This window comes from Gastrolobium bilobum, unplaced genomic scaffold (assembly GCF_033153095.1).
Source record: "Gastrolobium bilobum isolate Gb01-03AN ecotype WA unplaced genomic scaffold, APGP_CSIRO_Gbil_v1 utg1570, whole genome shotgun sequence".
Taxonomy (NCBI): domain Eukaryota; kingdom Viridiplantae; phylum Streptophyta; class Magnoliopsida; order Fabales; family Fabaceae; genus Gastrolobium; species Gastrolobium bilobum.
The window spans coordinates 208,910-228,718 of NW_026897563.1; the positions used below are offsets into that span (position 1 = coordinate 208,910).

The 19,809-nt window shown below is 33.4% G+C and overlaps 3 protein-coding genes and 1 non-coding gene across 4 annotated transcripts; 2 read left to right on the forward strand and 2 right to left on the reverse strand.

Annotated features, from left to right (window-relative positions):
- Positions 1 to 1,907: 1,907 nt before the first annotated feature.
- On the reverse strand, positions 1,908 to 4,707 carry LOC133308114 (metacaspase-1-like). Its single transcript, XM_061508712.1, has 5 exons — positions 4,179 to 4,707; positions 2,857 to 3,187; positions 2,655 to 2,772; positions 2,378 to 2,560; positions 1,908 to 1,967 (listed from the first exon to the last, which is right to left on the reverse strand). Exons 1-5 carry the CDS (start codon positions 4,705 to 4,707, stop codon positions 1,908 to 1,910), a joined length of 1,221 nt encoding a protein of 406 aa, XP_061364696.1.
- Positions 4,708 to 12,820: 8,113 nt separating this feature from the next.
- LOC133308099 (uncharacterized) lies at positions 12,821 to 14,244 on the forward strand. The gene is made up of 3 exons (XM_061508690.1): positions 12,821 to 12,825; positions 12,948 to 13,518; positions 13,636 to 14,244. The coding sequence occupies exons 1-3, from the start codon at positions 12,821 to 12,823 to the stop codon at positions 14,242 to 14,244; spliced, it is 1,185 nt and encodes a 394-aa protein (XP_061364674.1).
- On the reverse strand, positions 13,521 to 13,625 carry LOC133308118 (small nucleolar RNA R71). Its single transcript, XR_009751131.1, has one exon. It is a non-coding gene; the product is annotated as a small nucleolar RNA R71 (small nucleolar RNA).
- Positions 14,245 to 17,835: 3,591 nt separating the features above from the next.
- On the forward strand, positions 17,836 to 19,530 carry LOC133308112 (7-deoxyloganetin glucosyltransferase-like). Its single transcript, XM_061508709.1, has 2 exons — positions 17,836 to 18,334; positions 18,451 to 19,530. The coding sequence occupies exons 1-2, from the start codon at positions 17,836 to 17,838 to the stop codon at positions 19,413 to 19,415; spliced, it is 1,464 nt and encodes a 487-aa protein (XP_061364693.1). The 3' UTR covers positions 19,416 to 19,530.
- The last annotated feature ends 279 nt before the right edge of the window (positions 19,531 to 19,809 follow it).

Genomic DNA, 19,809 nt, shown 5'->3' on the forward strand with positions numbered 1-19,809 from the left:
GTTGCACTATTGCTTTTATGGAAGTAATAGTGAATGAATGGATGATTGAGTGATAATGTTAGTAGTATGGTATGTTTGCATTCATATAGCAATGTTGTGTCATTGGGGAAAAGACCAATGGACAAGCACTAGGGGCTAGGTTATATACTTGTGAAAATGACTAAGATGCAATTGAAACTTATGTGATGATTTGATTCTTTAATTCTTTGGTCATTTGAATATAAGTGTTTATTGTAGTTAAATCATTACTATTATTGCCTCTAGGTATATGTATGTAGTCCATGCCATGTATATATACTAACCTGTCATGCAGGAAGAGAACTCATGGGTTAGAGGAATACTCCAAGAACCCTAGGTTTATTGATATTTTATCTCACCCTATTTGGGGAATGCTATTTCAGGTACTTCAGCAGCAGGAGGTGAGACCTCACGAGGCTAGAAACCCACATAGAGCATGATGGATCTTAGGGTTGGATAATTGATTATATGGATAGGCATAGTCATGTTTTGAGAATATGATGCAATATTGAGAAGAATATGCATTATGCAAGAACTTAGAATATGATCATGATTATTTTGTATCACCTATTGATGAATATTGGTGTGAAGAATCTTGATCATGTTTATGTAATATTTAAGTTCCATTATGTAATGTGGGAAAGACATGGATTATGTACCTTATGTTAATGGAAATGATATACTTTCATGAGATAAGATTATGTATGTTTAGATAGGTTAAGAAAAGATAGATGAAGAGATGGCGTACATTATTGATGTATGTTGAGATATAATCATATGCATTGAAATCCTATGTCACAATGGCTAGGTAACTTGATAGAATGAAGCATGAAATGTATAAGTATGCATGCAATGCTAAAGAAAGAAATGACTTGTGCTCCAAGTAAGAGTAGATTGTGAGCCAAGTAATGGTATTAATGCCTAAGAAATATGTTTATTGTGAGATGTAAAAGAGGATGTAAGTGCACCCATGTTTGTTGGGCATGTGATTGTCATTCCATGCTTATTAGGTACCCAAAGATGGGATAAAAATCCCTAAGTTAGTGCAAGACCCGAAATTGACATCTTTATGTTCTGGAAGAGCGCTAAAGCGCGCTTCTAGTTTAGAAAATTGGTTTGAAGAGAGAGCTAAAGTGCTCTGTTGAGCGCTAAAGTACGTTTTGTCCAACATTTCAATTTTTTAAGTTTTACACCTTGTCAGTTTATGGGGACCACTTGGTGATGATATACGAATGATGTATGATGGATTTAAGTAGAGTTTAATGTTTCTGCATGATATATAAGTTATAATTACGTTTTTGAATTAATTCGATACAGAAAGAGTTTTATGAGTAATTATATGCAAATAGAAAGTGAAAAATTTATTCGTAATTAATTGAATTACTATGACTGTAATTGTGCTTAATATCATATGCAATGTTAACAAATCGGTTCTAGAACGGGGTGGTACATATTTCTCTATCAACCAATTCATTGATGGAATGGTACAAGTGAGCTATTAATTTTATTTTGGAGCAAATAACATCTAGTTTCTGTGATTTCTGACTGCTTCTCATATTAGTGAAAGGTATTTGCTGTACATGGAGTTCATTGTTCTGTTAAATTAAGAAATTAGAAAAAAACACATTAGAATTTATATTCCTTCTTAACATTTCAATCAGCGACCTCAATTACTGAAAGTAAACACAACCTGGAACTCTACAATACCAGAATCATTGATGCTAAGCTTGAAATTGAATACTAATACTGATCCAGTTAAATAAAATATAGTACAATTTCTGTTCTGTCCACTACCAAGTTATCAAAAAATATAGCAACCAGAGATACGCAATTTAAGTCCTTGCAACCAATCAACCCACGACAAGGACTGTCTTTTCTATCTTATATGCTCACAATGTGAATATAGTCGTAGAAACATCAAATTTCTCAGATGATGATATAAGAGGATCCTGCAATATATTCAGTTTCATCATGAAAAACTATATTACTAACTACAAATTATGATATATATATATATATATATATATATATATATATATAGGGTCAGGGGTCAGGATCATTTTACACCAGTGTAAGTTACACTCTTAATCTTATCCGTTAATCTCACTTATATCTAAGGGCTCAAATTTTCTAGTAATGTGAGTCATTGTATACAAGTAGATCAATGGTCAAGATTGAGTGTAAGATTTCTAACTTTTATCCCGGTGTAAGAATATCATGCCCCTTATATATATATATATAAAAGGATGAAGGGATATACACAAATAATAATTAATGGGTAAAAAGAATGTTTTATGTGCTATAAAGCAGGATCTTATTCATTGGAAATTAATGGAATCAAAAGATGATGGAAACCAACCTGTGCAATTCTACGATGGAAGATACGTTGCAAGATTCGGTTATGGCATCTGCTTCGCTTAATCTTTTGAATTTCCTCATGCATCTTTTCTAGTAGACGCCCGTATGTTATTTCAGGGTATTCTCTAATTGTTTTTGTGAATAGATAAGTCAGAACACCATTCATTCCCTTTCCACCAAAAACCTACGTAGGTTGGTCAAAAGTACCAATGAGATGAACAAGTTTATACATTGAACTTTATTGCATTCTCAAATATGAAAACATCGAAGAATCTTACTGTGCTATCAGCAGCTGTTTGACTATCTTCACAAGCACTGAGACAAATGGCCACTCCACCACTTGTATGTTTTCTGATAGGTTCTTTAGAAGGGGGTTTGTTATCCTCCCAAATGCCACTGCAAGCATTCGAATAGACAAATTGTTAAGGTGGGAATGAAAACAGAACATCAAATAGGGGAAAACTATAAAAGTCCACTTACATTTCATGATTATAAACATACAATAGATCAAGAATTGTTCCACTATGACAAGTATCAATAATAGCATGAAGTGTTACACCATTCTTGAGTGGCCAAACAATGGTAGAGTTTATGTCGTTGTCAACAATCATTCCTTCATTCATAAAATCAACAGGACAAAGAGTTTCATCAAACCCATCAATTTCATCTTCTTTGAAATCTGGTTGTTGCGAACCGTGTCCTGAGAAGTAAAACACCAATGAGTCTCCTTCCTGACAGTCCTTCACCAGCCACCTTAAGGACTCCAATATGTTGTGTTTTGTTGGTATTAAATTGGCATTCTGCTCTTGTTCTGCAATTTTCATTTTAGTTTTGGAATGGGATTATTTTGTAGCACGTTGGAGAAGTTGAACATGTTATTGAAAGAAGATATGTGAAACTTGTCAAGCAACAAATTAGTGTGGTACCTTAATAACAATTGCATTCATATTAACAAAAGCTTTCAAAGAAATTGTTAACTATACTTCCATTAAATTTCAATAGTATAGTCTAAGAAATATTATATTCCTTGTGGGGTACCAAATTACTGTATTTAAGAGCCTCAAATTTTTCGTTAAGCATTCAAACAAACTGGGAAGATAAGGAATAGGTGAAATCCAAATGAACCGAAACAGATCAACATCAACATCAACAACACCTTTATCCCAAATTAATTGGGGTCGGTGGTAGATGAACTCACATGAAAGATACAAAACGGTTAAAAAAAAGTAAAAAATAAAATAAAAAATAAAAAATAAATAAATAAATAAAAATACACAAATAAAATAATAAAATAAAATAAAATGAAATAAAAATATATGTATATATAAATAAATAAAAGTAAAAAAGAAAGGGACAAGAAGAAGTGGTGGAAATGAAGGGGAAAAGGACTAAAAAAGGACCATCTGGAACATAGGAATAACAGCGAGTCTAACCCTCCACCATACTTATAGCTTTTCTCCATTCCTTTCTAAGACATACTGTCCGCCAATCTATATCCCACTCCATTAAATGTTGTTTTACTACTTTCCCCCAAGTAAGTTTCGGCCTACCTCTGTCTCTTTTTGTGTTTAGCTCTTGGTAACAAACTTCTGTTCTTACAGGAGCATCCATGGGTCTTCTCATCACGTGCCCAAACCACCTCAATCTATGTTCTCTCATCTTCTCGGCTACCGGTACTACTCCGACCTTTCGTCGAATATCTTCATTTCTTATCTTATCCATCCTAGTAGTTAGAACCGAAACAGATAATAAATTTAAAAAATACCCAATTATTGTAGTTAGATAAAAGTTTCTAGAGATACCTGTGAGGACTCGTATGCACTCATTCGGAAACTTAAAATTCTTAATCAGCAGCTCCCTCATGTTCTTAATGTCATTAATAGTTCCCTTGAGCCTCAATTTCCTTTTGTTGTAAGAAACTCCACAGAGAACCGCACGCTTGTTATATCTGCAAGACAAGGATGAGGAAAAGGCCACTAAAGGAGATGAACTACTAAGCAAATTTCCATTTTTGTTGGCACTATTCAGATGACCAAGTTTGAACAACTTGGTTCCAATTTTCTTCACTGGACAGCATATTTGACCTTCTTCCCTAGATTTCCCATGTTGCAAAGTTGAATAACAAACATTATGGCATACAGGGCAACAGTATGAGGTTGTCCTTGAAGGCACTGGAAACTCTGCTTTGCAACCTCTGCAGGTAACTTTAGCTTCCCCATTAGGCTGAGAACTACAAATGTTTGTGCAAGAATAGCAACCATCATGCATGGCAGTGTTTGTGGGAGAGGAAACACCCTTTCTGTATCTTCTGTATTTAGATGTAGCTTCCATTGTTTGCAGTGTAGTTTTCCCTTTAGGCCAAGCATGCAATCTGCATCAAGATATATAATGCGAACTCCTAGGCACATGGACATTATGAAATAAACAGCATATGCAATTCAGACTAGGCTCACAGCTTTCGCCTTTGTACATGCACTAACCTTACCATTAAGCAAACTTTTCCAATTTTCATTACTTAATTGATAAAGTGAGGGGCCCAATGAGTGGAAAATCAGAAAATGTTGTCAATACTAGTGTATCTCATTTTCCTCCAAGCAAATATATGCTTTACTTAGTTGTTCTCACAATTAAAGAGGCAAGAACCAGATGCTCTTAACTTTATTTTCTTTAGCTCCTCAAAGTCAAAATGGGTATAATTTTCCTTTTTTTATAAAAAAAAAAAGATCTAAAACAATCTGGCTTGATTAATTGGATTCAAGAATATTGAAAGCTCAACAAAGTCGTCTTTTGAGTGTAAAGTGCAGTTATATACGTCAGAGAAAACGAAATCTTTTGGATTACCAATTACAAATATTAAAATCTGTCCTACTAAAGTATTTTATTATTTATCAACTCACGTTTTATTTTCACCCACCACAAGATTCTGGTGTGCAAAAGATTAAGATTTTATTTCTTCATTAGTGTATGATGAGATGATACTGGGTTATCATGGATAAATAAGTAATTTAGTTCATGAAATTATTATGCTTACGAGTTAGTCTTTTTCTATGGATTTAAATGAGAAACAAAAGTGATTAAGGTGATGCGAGGTAAAGAAATTTAAAGATTAATTTATGGGATTTGCATCTATCATGTCACATGACACACAAAAATTTCTTACACAACCAACATTTTGTGGGGCCTGCACTTTTTAAAGCAAAAATAAAAAAAATTAAAGCATGCAAAACGATTCTCTATAACATTACACAATCACTTTCCCTACAACATAACTCTTATAAAACCCTTAATTTATACATATAAATAAAGGATTTAGCGCTTTTCATGTGTTATAGGAAATAAAATTATCTCTTACCTATACATAAAAGTATGTTGGGCTATTTGAATAGAAGAGAGAGATAAAAAAAAGAGAATGTGTGTGTAAGAGATTATGAGAAATATTAAATTCATAAATAAATTTAATGATTATATTATAAGAAAAGAATAATGTCAAGAATATTTAAGATGCTAATTTTCACTTTGTGTTACGCATAAAGCATGACTAAATTATAAGACACTCTGTTCTCCAAAAAAAAAAATTATAAGACACTCTATAATTTAAAAAGAATTAATTAGCAATTAGTAATTACTAGCATATATATTAGACAAATTACATTTGAAATACCGCAAAAAAATATACTACTTTTATTAATTTAGCAACCATCCGATCTATTTCCTGTATAGATTGGGAAAATGTGGTAGTTTGCACGAGGAAGTTTTGCATATATGTAACGTAAAAATAATTATGGGAAATCTGTATCTGTCACTGCAAAAAAAATCATCTTCTGCAACATTAATAGATAGTGAAAATATTAAAGCTGTAAAAAATTTCTTTCTCCTCAGAAATTGTCAGCTCACGTGAAGAGAAAGAAAAGAAAAACGATTTTTATACTTTTATTATGTATTTCTAGGAGTACAGAGTGAAAATCAGTTGTAGAAGATGATTTTTTTTACAGTAACAGTAATGAACCCAAAAATTATATATGAATAAAAAAATTAATGTTTTTAAACTTTGGATTGAACCTCACTTTATGTTCTCAAACAATGGTCTTAACAGGAGGGAAAAAAATACCAGACAAGAATTATGCTTCCCGAAACTTCATGTGCACATTACCAGCATACTCAAAAAGTAATTTAAAAAACATATCCTAATATCTGAGCAGGTCACGCAATCAATTCTTTAATAAATGAATCGGCCCGTTTCGTCCGTCTTGTTTTTCAAAATGGACTAAAAAACTTGGTCGATCTTATCCCGGCGGGACGGGTTAGCTTGCTAATCCAAACATGTTTTATATCGATCCATCCTGCCCTTTTCGACCATCAATTCGTCAAAAAATGAGTCAACTCATTCCGTCCCATTTGACGGGTGAGGTGGATCTGTCCGCTGAGCCAAGCCCATTTTGCAAGCTCTAATCACGAGCATGTAATCTTTTATCAAAAATATAAAAAAGTGAGATTCATGGCAAAAAAATTTATTTATTGTAATTTAATTAAATAATTACATATTTATTACAGTTTTGAAAATAATTACGGATCTATTGCACAATGTGACGCCTTTTTCGGGCATCACATGTGACGCCTCATTTAGGCGTCTCTCACCAAGGGAATACGCCCCAATGGAGCGTCTTTCATGAGGTATTGACACGTGTCATTTCTCTCTCCAAAAATAATAATAATTTAATCATAAAACTTCTGAAGGCCATAACTTTTGACTCGGGTATTCAAGTCAGGAAATTCTTTTTTTGATTCCACATAACTTTTCGAGATCTACGCAATGACATCTCATTTGATATATTTTATTTCTCACAAACATAATTTAAATTCACAAGTTTTGGTTTGTGATTTAAATTTAAAAAAATTTAAAAAATTATCATTAATAAGGAAAACAAAATAAAGATTTGATTTGTGACTTAAACTCAAAAAATAATTTGAAAAATCTGTATAATAAAAAAGTAATTAAATAAATATTATAAATCTCTAAGTAAGAAGAATTTTATTTTTGAAAACCATTCAGAAGCTATAATTTAAATGGCTTTAAAGAAAAAAGTCATAAAACAGAAGGATGTAACTTATGATACCGTATGATTCAAGATACGAAAAATCAATCAAACGATACACAATACGAATTTCGGTTCAATAACATTGTACACTATTTTTTTCAAACACTTGGTTTTGGTGTGTTTGGTGTTGATTCGGAAAGAACTAAGAGACTTTTAGGTTTAAACGCTCGTAAGTACCATTCTTGCAAATTTAAATTATGTTTGTGAGAAATAAAATATATCAAATGAGATGTCATTACGTAGATCTCGAAAAGTTATGTGAAATCAAAAAAAGAATTACCTGAATTGGATACCCAAGTCAAAAGTTATGGCCTTCAGAAATTTTATGATTAAATTATTATTTTTTTTGGAGATAGAGATGACACGTGTCAACACCTCATGAGAGACGCTCCATTGGGGCGTCTTCCCTTGGAGAGAGACGCCTAAATGAGGCGTCACATGTGACGCCCAAAAAAGGCGTCACATTGTGCAATAGATCTGTAAATACTCTCCAAACTGCAATAAATGCGTAATTATTTAATTAAATTACAATAAATAAATTTTTTTGCCTGAGATTCATACTATATTAATTATAAAAGAGTGAGTAAAATAGCTTACCAAAAAAAAAGAGTGAATAAAATAAAATAATTAAATATATTATTTTATTTCAACTTAAATGAATGATTTATTGAGCCTTTGCAGAAATGCTGAAGATATTTTCCTAATTATATAATACCTATACAAATGATACATAACAAATTCTCGACGTTTGTCTTAAAATTTTATAACTAGGTAAGTTTACTTTGTAAATTTTTATAATTTTATTCAATTTTAAAGAGCTTAATATAATTCAAAAAATAATAATTGGATTTTTATGTTTCTAAATTTTTTTTATAATTTAAATAAATTTTCCATTAGATCTTTACTAATTATAGAATTATAACTAAGTTATTGAAACCTATAATAGCAATATAAAATAGTTTTATATTGATCCATTCCGCCCTTTCCGACTATCAATCCGTCAAAAAATGAGTCAACTCATCCCGTCTCATTTGACGGGTAAGGTGGATCTGCGCGCTGAGCCAAGCCCATTTTGCCAGCTCAATTCACGAGTACGTAATCTTTTATCAAAAATATAAAAAAGTGAGATTCAGAACTATATTAATCATAAAAGAGTGAATAAAATAAAATAATTAAATATTTTTTTTTTTCAACTTAAATGAATAATTTATTGAGCCTTTGTAGAAATGCTGAAGATATTTTCCTAATTATATAATACCTATACAAATGATACATAACAAATTCTCGACGTTTGTCTTAAAATTTTATAACTAGGTAAATTTACTTTGTAAATTTTTATAATTTTATTAAATTTCAAAGAGCTTAACATAATTCAAAAAATAATAATTGGATTTTTATGTTTCTAAATTTTTTTTATAATTTAACTAAATTTTCAATTAGATCTTTACTAATTATAAAATTATAACTGAGTTATTGAAACCCTATGTAGCACCGATACCGACACGAGACACGTGACACTCCGACACATTAATTTTTAAAAATGTTAGATTTCGACTATTGATATTAAATAATATTTTTAAATTATGTAGTGTATATTATATGTTTTTTTGATAATCTAGTGTATATTATATTTAATATTCAATAATTTAACAAAAAAATGAAACTAAACTTATAATATTCATCAAATTTGCAAAGAAACATAAGATATCTCTAATATTTATATTAAACTCAATAAAATGGTAATCGCAATCCAACAAATCTAATAGTTGGAACTAAAAACTCAACGTAACACAATCTTTGAACCTTTTTTTGAATTTCTATAACGTGTGTTGGAGTGTCGGGAAGTGTCGGACACGACACGTCAGGATTTTTGAAGTGTCGGTGTTTCATAATTGAAACCTATAATAGCAATATAAAATAACTTTTATAACCATAAACATTCAGCAGTAAATTTTAAACTACAAGGGCTGATGAAAACATATTTAAAAAATACTAAAGGTATAAAAATTCCATTAAAAAATTTAAATGATGAAAAATTATTCCTAAATTTCAGTATTACTTGATTTGTTGCAACAGAAAAGTTGAGTGTTATACAAAACCTTATCTAACTAATTTTTATTGAAAAACAAAAAAAAAGTCACTTATACTAAAAGTATTGACTAATAAAAAATTTTCATGTAACTATCACCGAATAATAATATCGTTATAACAAGATATAACAAGAATCGAGGGAAGAGTGACTATTTTATCAGGCTTGTCAAAAAAATTTATCGAACTGTCACGCCAATAGTAAATTTTGCCAAAATGCCACATGGCATAATTCGCTACGCTGTGTAGCGAAATATGCCATGTCAGGATGCACAGTCAGCAAAAAATGACATGTGTCAAGCAGGCAGAATTCAAGCATAATTCGCTACACAGTGTAGCAAATTTCTGCCTGCCTGACACGTGTCATTTTTGCTGACTGTGCAGCCTGACATGACATATTTCGCTATACTGTGTAGCGAATTACTTGCAAACATATTTCGCTACACAGTGTAGCGAAATATGGCGCATGGCATTTTGACAAAATTTACTATTGGCGTGGCAGTTTGATAAATTTTTTTGCCAAGTGTGACAAAATGGTCACTGCTCCAGAATCGAGGTGTTGATGTAGAACCACCTGTTTAATGATTATCGGAAAAATAATTCAAATTTTGCTTACATTTCAGTTGTATATTTGTGTATAAATATTATTTCATTAAAAAAATTAAATTATGAAAAAAACAATATTTTATGTAAAAAATTTAATAACTATTAAATGTTTATTTATTAATTTTGAACACATTGGATCCGATAAAAGAGATAATTTTTTTTAAGATTGTGACTTTAGATGCCCACTGGTTGACTTTGACTTACAGATTTGAATCTTCTCATATGAAAAAGTGATTATGTAGTCATATTATTTGATTACAACCACTTTTTGATAATGAGATAAGAGAGAGAAATATTGAGTATGGCTCATACTTCGTATGGTGATGAGAACTCTTGCTGTCGAGGTCAGTAGATATGCAACTGGTGGGGGGGCCCCGGCCGGTAGAGGCTAGGTACTGGTGTGGGCCTCTATTTATTATAATTTTCTTAGTAGTTTGGGCTTGGGCCCATGAATAGCTGTTGTTAGGGTTTTCTAATCCTAGTTATATTTTTCTTGTAAATCGAGTGACTTGTAACGAGTGAGGGTGAGGTGAATATAGTACAGACAAACTTGACGTATGGGGTGTTGATAACACATATTTTGTCACACTTATTTAGGATTTATTTGAGTTAAATAAAGGTTTTTTGGATAAAATCAAAATTCTAGATTTTGATTGGATTTAATTAATTTTCGTCAGAATTTTTCAGATTTACACTATTTTCATATTTCATCCATATCTCACTCTACAGATTTTCGATTGAATCCGTTCTTGTTGCGTTTTGCAGCTAACAGAAAGGGCTACAATCGTTATTTCAGCCACTGAAGCCCAATTCGGACAGAAAAATGGTTGAAACCTGAGACCAAGATGACGTGTTTTAGTTGGAATTTTATTTTGACGTTTGGACTTGTAATTAGATTAGAACCCAATGTGTTTAGGACCCAAGGCCATGTTATAATATTTTATTTTATTTTATTAAGTTTTTATTTTATGTATGGGCTAAAGAGTTGGAACCCTAACCCGTTCTAAATGTGGTTTATTTAAGGGAAACTTTAGGAAACCCTGTGGCAGTCAGATTTTGGAATTGAACAATTGCTTTTAGTTTCTTCTATCGAAATTCTACACTATTTCGTTTCATCTTCTTCTTCTTCTTCTTCTATTTTATTTTATTCTGAATGATGTTTACCTTTGCGATGCTAGGCTAAACACCTTTAATCAATATAAGGTTAAATGTTCGTTAGTTTATTTCAGAGAATATGTTTTTAACTTTTTAAATCAGTTTTTTTCCCAATTCAGGTTGAATATCATGCGATTGTAGATATTCAAACTGAATAATGCGATTGCATTCTATATGGGAAAATTGATCATTAGATTTAATTGTCAGATTAATTTACCCGATGAACATAAGTTGAACAGATCAAAACTACTGCGATCGCATAGTTGAGATACTGTATTCAACCAAACGCTAGGCAATAGTCTAGAGAGGGTTTCCAATTGAATTTGAGGATTCCGAATTTAATTGGAGTTAATCACAAATTGATAATTATATTTTTATCCAATGACGAAATAAATTAATGAATCTTGATTCTTTAGGTTGATTGATTTTTAATTCTGATTTTAGATCCAAATTTTAAATCTGTTTTTATTTAAATTTCAAATCAACAAAATCCCCCTTTCCCTTTTTATATTTTATTTTACAGAACATTTTTGATTTCTAGCAGGTTCTTTGGGAGAGGATCTGAGTTGCCCTATCACTACAAAGCTAAGCTTAGTAATTTGCGTGGTTTTGACAACGCACGTCAAATTTGGCGCCGTTATCGGGGGACTCTGCACGTCAATAGCGTTCTTTCTCTAATTTTTTCTGTTTTCTTGTTTTGTTTCTTCTTTTTCTGTTTCTTTTAATTTTTGTTTTTCTGTTTCTGTTTTAAAAAAAATTGATTCATCTGTTCGCTATTTCTGTTTTCATTTTTCTGTTTCATTTTTGTGTTTAGAATTTCTGTCTGCATATTGTTTGTTTGCATCTGTTTTGTTTTTCTATATCTTTCTCATCTGTCTGCATTGTGTTTCATCTTGCTGTCCTGTTTCTGTTTTTACATTCGTGTGCGTTTCTGCACCTCTATTTTTGCATTCGCCTTCTGCATATTTTCTACATTCCGATCTGCATCCATTATTGCATTCTGATTTGCACCTCTGATTCTGCATCGAAATCTGCATCTGGTACAACATCTTGTCTCAGTTATTGATTTCTCTGCATCACGGTGTGCGTTTTTGGACAATTTTGGGCGATTGGTTCAAGTGATTGGTTTCAGGAGTTCTATTCCCAAAGAAATTTGACCTTCTGAGCATAAGTTACGCCCTAGGAGGGCATGAAGTCACCCTTATTTTTGCCAAAATTGTATCATTTACTAACCCGTTTTAGTGTTTCTTCGTCGTTTCAGGACGTATCGGATATTTCTGCAGTTATTCAACTTGCTCTGACCGATCTGAAAATTGGTGACGTGAAGGAGGCGATCATCCCAGTCAAAAGTCATGAGGGCTTAGCCCTTCATGATGAAAGCCCAATTTTAGCCAAATTCCTTCTTTTACTATTTTATTTTTTTTTTTTTGAAAAAAATTTATTTGATTTTTGAGTCCGTAGGATCGATTAGACTTTAGGAGAGTTGTTCCCATAGCGTTATGAGGTCGTTTGATATTTTTCGTAGATTTATTTTTGCTTCTGTTTTCTATTTTCAATAGTTTTTGTGTCCTATCGTATGTTTTGTAATTTTACTATTGTATGCTTGTGCCTGTGATGCACGACTAGGAGTACTACCAGTGTTGATGATTTATATCCATATGACCCTCAGATAGAGAGATCATTACATGCTGCTAGTAGAGTTCGTAGGTTGACTTACAGTAGCGATGTCCCTGAGCATACCTTGGAGTCTGAGTCTGTTGTGTCTAAGTCTATTTGTTCGAGTCCTTCACATAGTGTATATTCAGTTGGTAATTTATTTGATTCTAAAGTTATGGATAATAGAACACTTAAGCAATTGGTTGCCCCTGATATTAACAATGAACAGCCCTTATGTATTCGTTATCCTGACCTTGATGTACCTTTTGAGCTCAAATCTGAACTGATTCATTTGCTGCCCAAATTTCATGGTTTTGCAGGTGAGAACACCCATAAGCATCTCAAGGAGTTCCAAGTGGTATGCAATACCATGAGGCCACAAGGAGTTGATGTAGAGCAAATCAAGCTGCGGGCTTTTCCATTTTCCTTGGATAGTGGAGCCAAGGATTGGCTGTACTACCTGCCACCCTCATCCATTGCAAGCTGGGTTAACATGTCTAGATTATTCCTTGAGAAGTATTTTCCTTCATCAAGGGCCACTGTAATCAGAAAGGAAATCAATGGAATAAGGCAGAAAAATGGAGAAATTTTATATGAATACTGGGAGCGGTTCAAGAGGCTATGTGCAAGCTATCCATATCATCAAATTCCTGAATAGCTGCTTATTGTTTACTTCTATGAAGGATTGCTGCACGTGGATAGGAACCTGATTAATGCTGCCAGTGGAGGAGTTCTTGTTGACAAAACACCTGATATAGCTAAGGCGTTGATCTCAAATATGGCTGCAAATGCTCAACAGTTTGGAACGAGAGCCAATAGCAATGTTGTGTACCAGGTGCAAGCGACTTCGACCCAGCCGACAGCAGTTGCATCAAGTACTGACAATCAGAGAATTGAAAATAAACTTAATGAATTAGCAACCATGGTGAGACAGTTGGCAGTTACCCAGACAGTCCAAACTTCTGCTCCACAATTCGGTAATCCATGTGGCATATGCGGTGACCCTTCTCACCCCACTGATGGTTGTCCTTCTCTGCAAGAGGGCACCATTCCTGCAGACCCGTCAGTATCTGCAGTCTTTTTTGGGAAACCACAGTTCCAGCAGCAGAATAATCCATTCTCCAACACATACAATCATGGCTGGAAGAATCATCTCAACCTCAGATGGAACCAGAATCAGCAAAATGTTTCATATCAACAGAATCAGCACAATGTTCCATATCAGCAGAAATATCAATTCATTCCACAACAGAGACAAAACTTCTAGCAAGCTGCTCCCCAACAGATGCAACAACTACCACTAGTGCAACAACAAAATAATGGTAGTGGTCCTTCCTTGGAGGACTTAGTGAAACATATGGCCACCAGCAATCTGGAGTTCCAACAAAGGACATAATCCACAATCCAAAATTTGCAGACACAGATTGGGCAATTGGCGACATCAATGAACCAGGCCCAACCTTCTAGCAGCTCCGTACCATCACAAACAATTCCAAATCCAAAGGGAGGCGGTAATGTTAGCGCTATTTCTCTGCGGTCAAGCAAGCAACTAGCAGAGCCAAACCAATCTGCTGTTGAGTCATCTCAAGGTGGTGACGGTAGTTCAAGGAAGCAGAACACTGATACTTCTGATATCCACATTCCATTGCCTTTCCCTCAAAGAGCCACTCAGTCTAAGAAGCAAGCGGCCAAAGCTCAAGATAAAATGATTCTTGACACCTTCAGAAAAGTAGAGGTAAACATTCCACTCTTGGATGCGATTCAACAAATTCCAAGATATGCCAAGTTTCTGAAGGAGTTCTGCACCAACAAAAGGAGGCTGAAAGGAGATGAGCGAGTTAGCGTCAGTCAGAATGTGTCAACACTCATCCAGCCCATGCCCAAGAAGTGCCAAGATCCAGGGACGTTTGCTATTCCTTGCATTATTGGAAATTCTCTTTTTCATTATTGTATGTTAGACTTAGGAGCATCCATTAATGTTATGCCTGAATCTGTGTATTAGTCTCTCGGTCTTGGTCCCTTGCGTGCTACTAGTATTGTGGTTCAGTTAGCCAACATGAGTAGTGTTCACCCTTCTGGTGTAGTTGAAGATATATTAGTTAGGGTGAAATCTGATTTTTCCTACTGATTTCTATGTCTTAGGGATGGAGGGTGAGACTCCTAGTAGTACAATTATACTTGGTAGACCCAAACTGCCAGGACTAAGATAGATGTGCATGCTGGTACTCTTTCCATGGAATTTGGTGATAGTATTATCAATTTTAATATTTTTGATGCCATGAAATTTCCTAGGGAGGAACATTTTGTTTTCTGCATTGATGTAATAGATGAAGTGTTGATGATATCTCTGTTGATTTGATTGCTGAATATCCAGAATTTTCATCCTTCTTTGATTCTGATTTTTCATGTGGATGTACTTATAGTAGTAACTGTACAGCTTGTGCTGAGATAGCCTTGTGTTGCTCTGATTTTAATGGTGCATTGAATGATGATTTGGGTTCTATTTATAATTCTGATCATGATGATGAGCCTGAATTTGATTCTGTTTTACACAATGGTTCTGCACTGATGTTGAATTCTGAATTTCCTGTTGAAATTATTGATGACCATGATTCTTTTTCTGAGGATTTGATTGCAGGCATAGCTATTAATGTATTTTCTGCAGAACCTGCACCCACTAGACTTCTTCTATCCACTGAGCAGCCACCTAAGTTGGAACTGAAGGTTCTTCCTGACCATTTGAAGTATGCATATCTGGAGGAAAATAAGCAGTTACCTGTGATAGTGGCCAAGAACCTTCTACCCGAGCAGGAGGAAAAGCTTCTGACTTTGCTGAAAGAAAATAAAAAGGCAATTGGATGGACTTTAGCCGATATTGTGGGAATCAACCATTCCATGTGCATGCACCGCATTTTGCTTAAAGAAAATGCTAAACCAATGAGGCAACCCAGAGGCGCCTGAATGACATAAGATATGATTTTTAGGTAACTCTTTTATGGACAGTATAGAGTGTTAACATTTTCCCAACTCTAATCTCCGAAATCCATTTTTGTTTTTAAAGAATAATTTTCTTCAATAAAAAGGTTTTTTCAATATATTTTCAAATAAATATTGAATTTGATGTTTCTCATTTTAAATTCTTATATGTCATTTTAGGATAGAGATAAACATAAGAAATGAAAATTACGGGGGAGAAAGTGAGTGGTTTTTTTTTTAATTTAAATTTTAAATAAAAAAATTATTTTGTATTTATCTCTCTTTTAAAATCACATAACTTTATATCATTTAAAATGACAAACACTTTTTCTATTAAGGGTTTTATGAGAGTTATGTTGTAGGAAAAGTGATTGTGTTATGTTATAGAGATTTGTTTTGCGTACCGAAATTTTATTTTATTTTTTGCTGCGGGCCCCACAAAATGTTGTGTGTGTAGGAAAATTTTTGTGGTCATGTTAAATGATAGATGATAAACCCAACATAAAATGATTGATTTGTTTTCCTTATCTTATCCAAAAAAAGAAAAATGATTGATGTGTTTGCAAACTAGTTTTTGCACGCATCTATTTGTATTTGTTAATTTGTCTTTTTCTTCAATGTCATAATCCAATGGAACCTCTTTGGAATAATGCTTTTTGCTCGCCTCATACTCAAGTTAGAAACATATAGCAACATTAATGAAAAAAATAAGATGATATGAAGTTAAAAAAATAAGATGATATGAAGTTAAAAAAATATATATAGAGGTAGGATCCTTTGATATCAGTATCAAATTTGAAATTTGATACCTCATCTGAGAGCCATTAGATAAAAAAAGATCAATGGCTATAATTTGTAAGCATGTGACACCATTGATCTTTTTTGATCTAATGACTCTAAGATGAGGTGTCAAATTTTAAATTTGACACTGGTGTTAACTTCATCTGAGAGCCATTAGATCAAAAAAGATCAACGACTCTGATTTGTAAGTATATGACACCATTGATCTTTTTTGATCTAACGGCTCTCAGATGAGATGTCAAACTTCAAATTTGACACCGGTGTAGGATCCTTTGACACCAGTATCAAATTTGAAATTTGACACCTCATCTGAGAGCTGTTAGATCAAAAAAGATCAATGGCTCTGATTTGTAAACATGTGACACCATTAATCTTTTTTGATCTAACGGCTCTCAGATGAGGTGTCAAATTTCAAATTTGACACCGGTGCCAAATTTCAAATTTGACACCAGTGCCAAAGGATCCTATCTATATATATATATATATATATATATATATATATATATATATATATATATATATATATATTTATTTATATTTATATGGGTCAGAATCATTTTACACCGGTGTAAGTTACACTTTCAATTTTGACCATGGATCTCACTTATATCTAAGGGCTCTAATTTTTTAGTAATGTGAGTCATTAGATACAAGTGGATCAATGCTCAAGATTGGGTGTAAGACTTCTAACTCTTACACCGATGTAAGAATATCTTGCCCCTATATATATATATATATATATATATATATATGGGTTTAGTGAGTGTACAGTGACGAATACAAAATTCGGTTAAGTGCACTAAGTTCTCCCGCGAGAACACAATTATAGTAAATATTATAACTATGTTAACAGTTATAGTAAATATTATAACTATGTTCTCCCGGAAAAACACCTGGAGAACACCATTATAATATTTAGTGAGAACTTAATGCACTGTACGGTCCAGTCACTGAATTTTTATTTTTTCTTATATATATATATATATATATATATATATATATCATTACTCACAAAAAATCAAATCGACAAATAACATTAACTATGATCTTGCAAGTCCCTGTTGAAGCCTCGAACAGTCAAATGGATGAGATAAGGCCCCATGTTGTCTGTGTTCCTCTTCCAGCACAAGGCCACATAAATCCAATGCTAAAACTAGCAAAACTCCTCCATCTCAGTGGCTTCTACATCACTTTTGTTCACACACAATTCAACTTTGATCGCTTGGTGAAATCTAATGGCCCAGATTCTCTCAAGGGTCTTCCAGATTTCAAGTTTGAGACCATATCTGATGGATTGCCTCCAACAAACCAACGAGGAATACTAGACCTTCCAGACCTGTGCATAACAATGCCTGTTAATGGGTTGCGTTCATTCAGAGACCTCATAGCAAAGCTTGTTTCTTCAGCAGATCTGCCTCCTCTTACTTGCATAGTTTCTGATGGTGTCATGGGCTTTACGTTGAAAGTTGCCCAAGAATTCAACATCCCTGAGTTCATGCTATTCACCCCTAGTGGCTGCGGCATGCTGGGGTATCTTAACTTTGAAGAGCTTGTGACAAGAGGCTTTTTTCCACTCAAAGGTAGTATCTTTCTAAAAACATTTGACTCTTTTAATTTTAAAATATACTGTATTTCTCTGTGTACTTATGTGGTAATTAAGCTTATTTTATTATTAATTCAATTTGTTTATCTTTAGATGAGAAGAATCTGTCTGATGGATATCTTGAAACTGAAGTTGATTGGATTCCAGCAATGAGAGGGGCTAGACTGAAAGACCTTCCCACCTTCTTTAGGACTACTAATTCTTCTGATATAATGTTCAATTACAACAAAGAGTCAGTGAACAATGCTATGAAAGCCAAAGGGGTCATCCTTAACACCTTTGAAGATTTAGAAGCAGAGGTTTTGGAAGCAATTAGAACTAAATACCCTAACCTTTACCCCATTGGTCCATTAGCAATGCTCTATAAACAGTTTTCAAATTCAAACAATCAATTGGAGTCCATTGATTTGAATTTGTGGAAGGAAGATGTTGAGTGCTTGAGATGGTTGGATAAAAGAGACCAAGGATCTGTAGTTTATGTGAATTTTGGGAGCTTAGTGATTATGACTTCAAAGCAATTGAGAGAGTTTGCTTGGGGATTGGCTAATAGTAAGTACCATTTCTTGTGGGTCATTAGGCCTAATCTTGTGGATAATGGAGCTGAGATCATATCAAATGATGAATTTGTGAATGAAATTGATCAGAGGGGCTTGATATTGGAGTGGTGCCCACAAGAGAAAGTTCTAGGTCATCCCTCGGTTGGAGGCTTTTTGACCCATTGTGGGTGGAACTCCGTATTGGAAAGTATTTGTGAGGGAGTGCCAATGGCGTGTTGGCCTTTCTTTGCTGAGCAACAAACCAATTGCTTTTATGCCTACAAAAAATGGGGGATTGGAATGGAAATTGAGAGTGATGTTGATAGAGAGCAGGTTGAGGGGCTTGTGAGGGAACTTATGGGAGGAGAGAAAGGGGAAAAAATGAGGAATAAGGCTGGGGAGTGGAAGCAGAAGGCTGAGGCAGCCACATCACTTGGTGGATCTTCTTACAATAACTACAACAGTTTGGTTTTGCTATTGAAAGAGGTCAATAAGTCACTTGGGCATGAACTGGTAGAGTAAGAGGTGGGGTTACAATGGATGTATTAGGTTCAATTTTGGTTAATAGCCAAGATCTTGTTTGTAATTGTAGCTAATTCTTTTTCGTGACAATTGTTATTGTAGCTATATGCAGCCCTATATATTAGGTTTTTAATGATTTATTATTATCTAATTAGTGAGTTCTGAATATTCTTCCCAAAAAAAATAATTCCGAGATAGATTATGGTTAGGGATTAAAGTGTGAATAATGAAAAAGTGAAAGTTATATAGATGGAAGGGAAAAAAGTATTTGATATTAGTTTAGACAATTTTGTCTAATGTTCACTGAAACAATGTTGTTTTGGGATTAAAAAATTAAAAAATTAGAAGGATAAAGACTATTATAACCCTAAAATAAATTAAAATCACAAATACA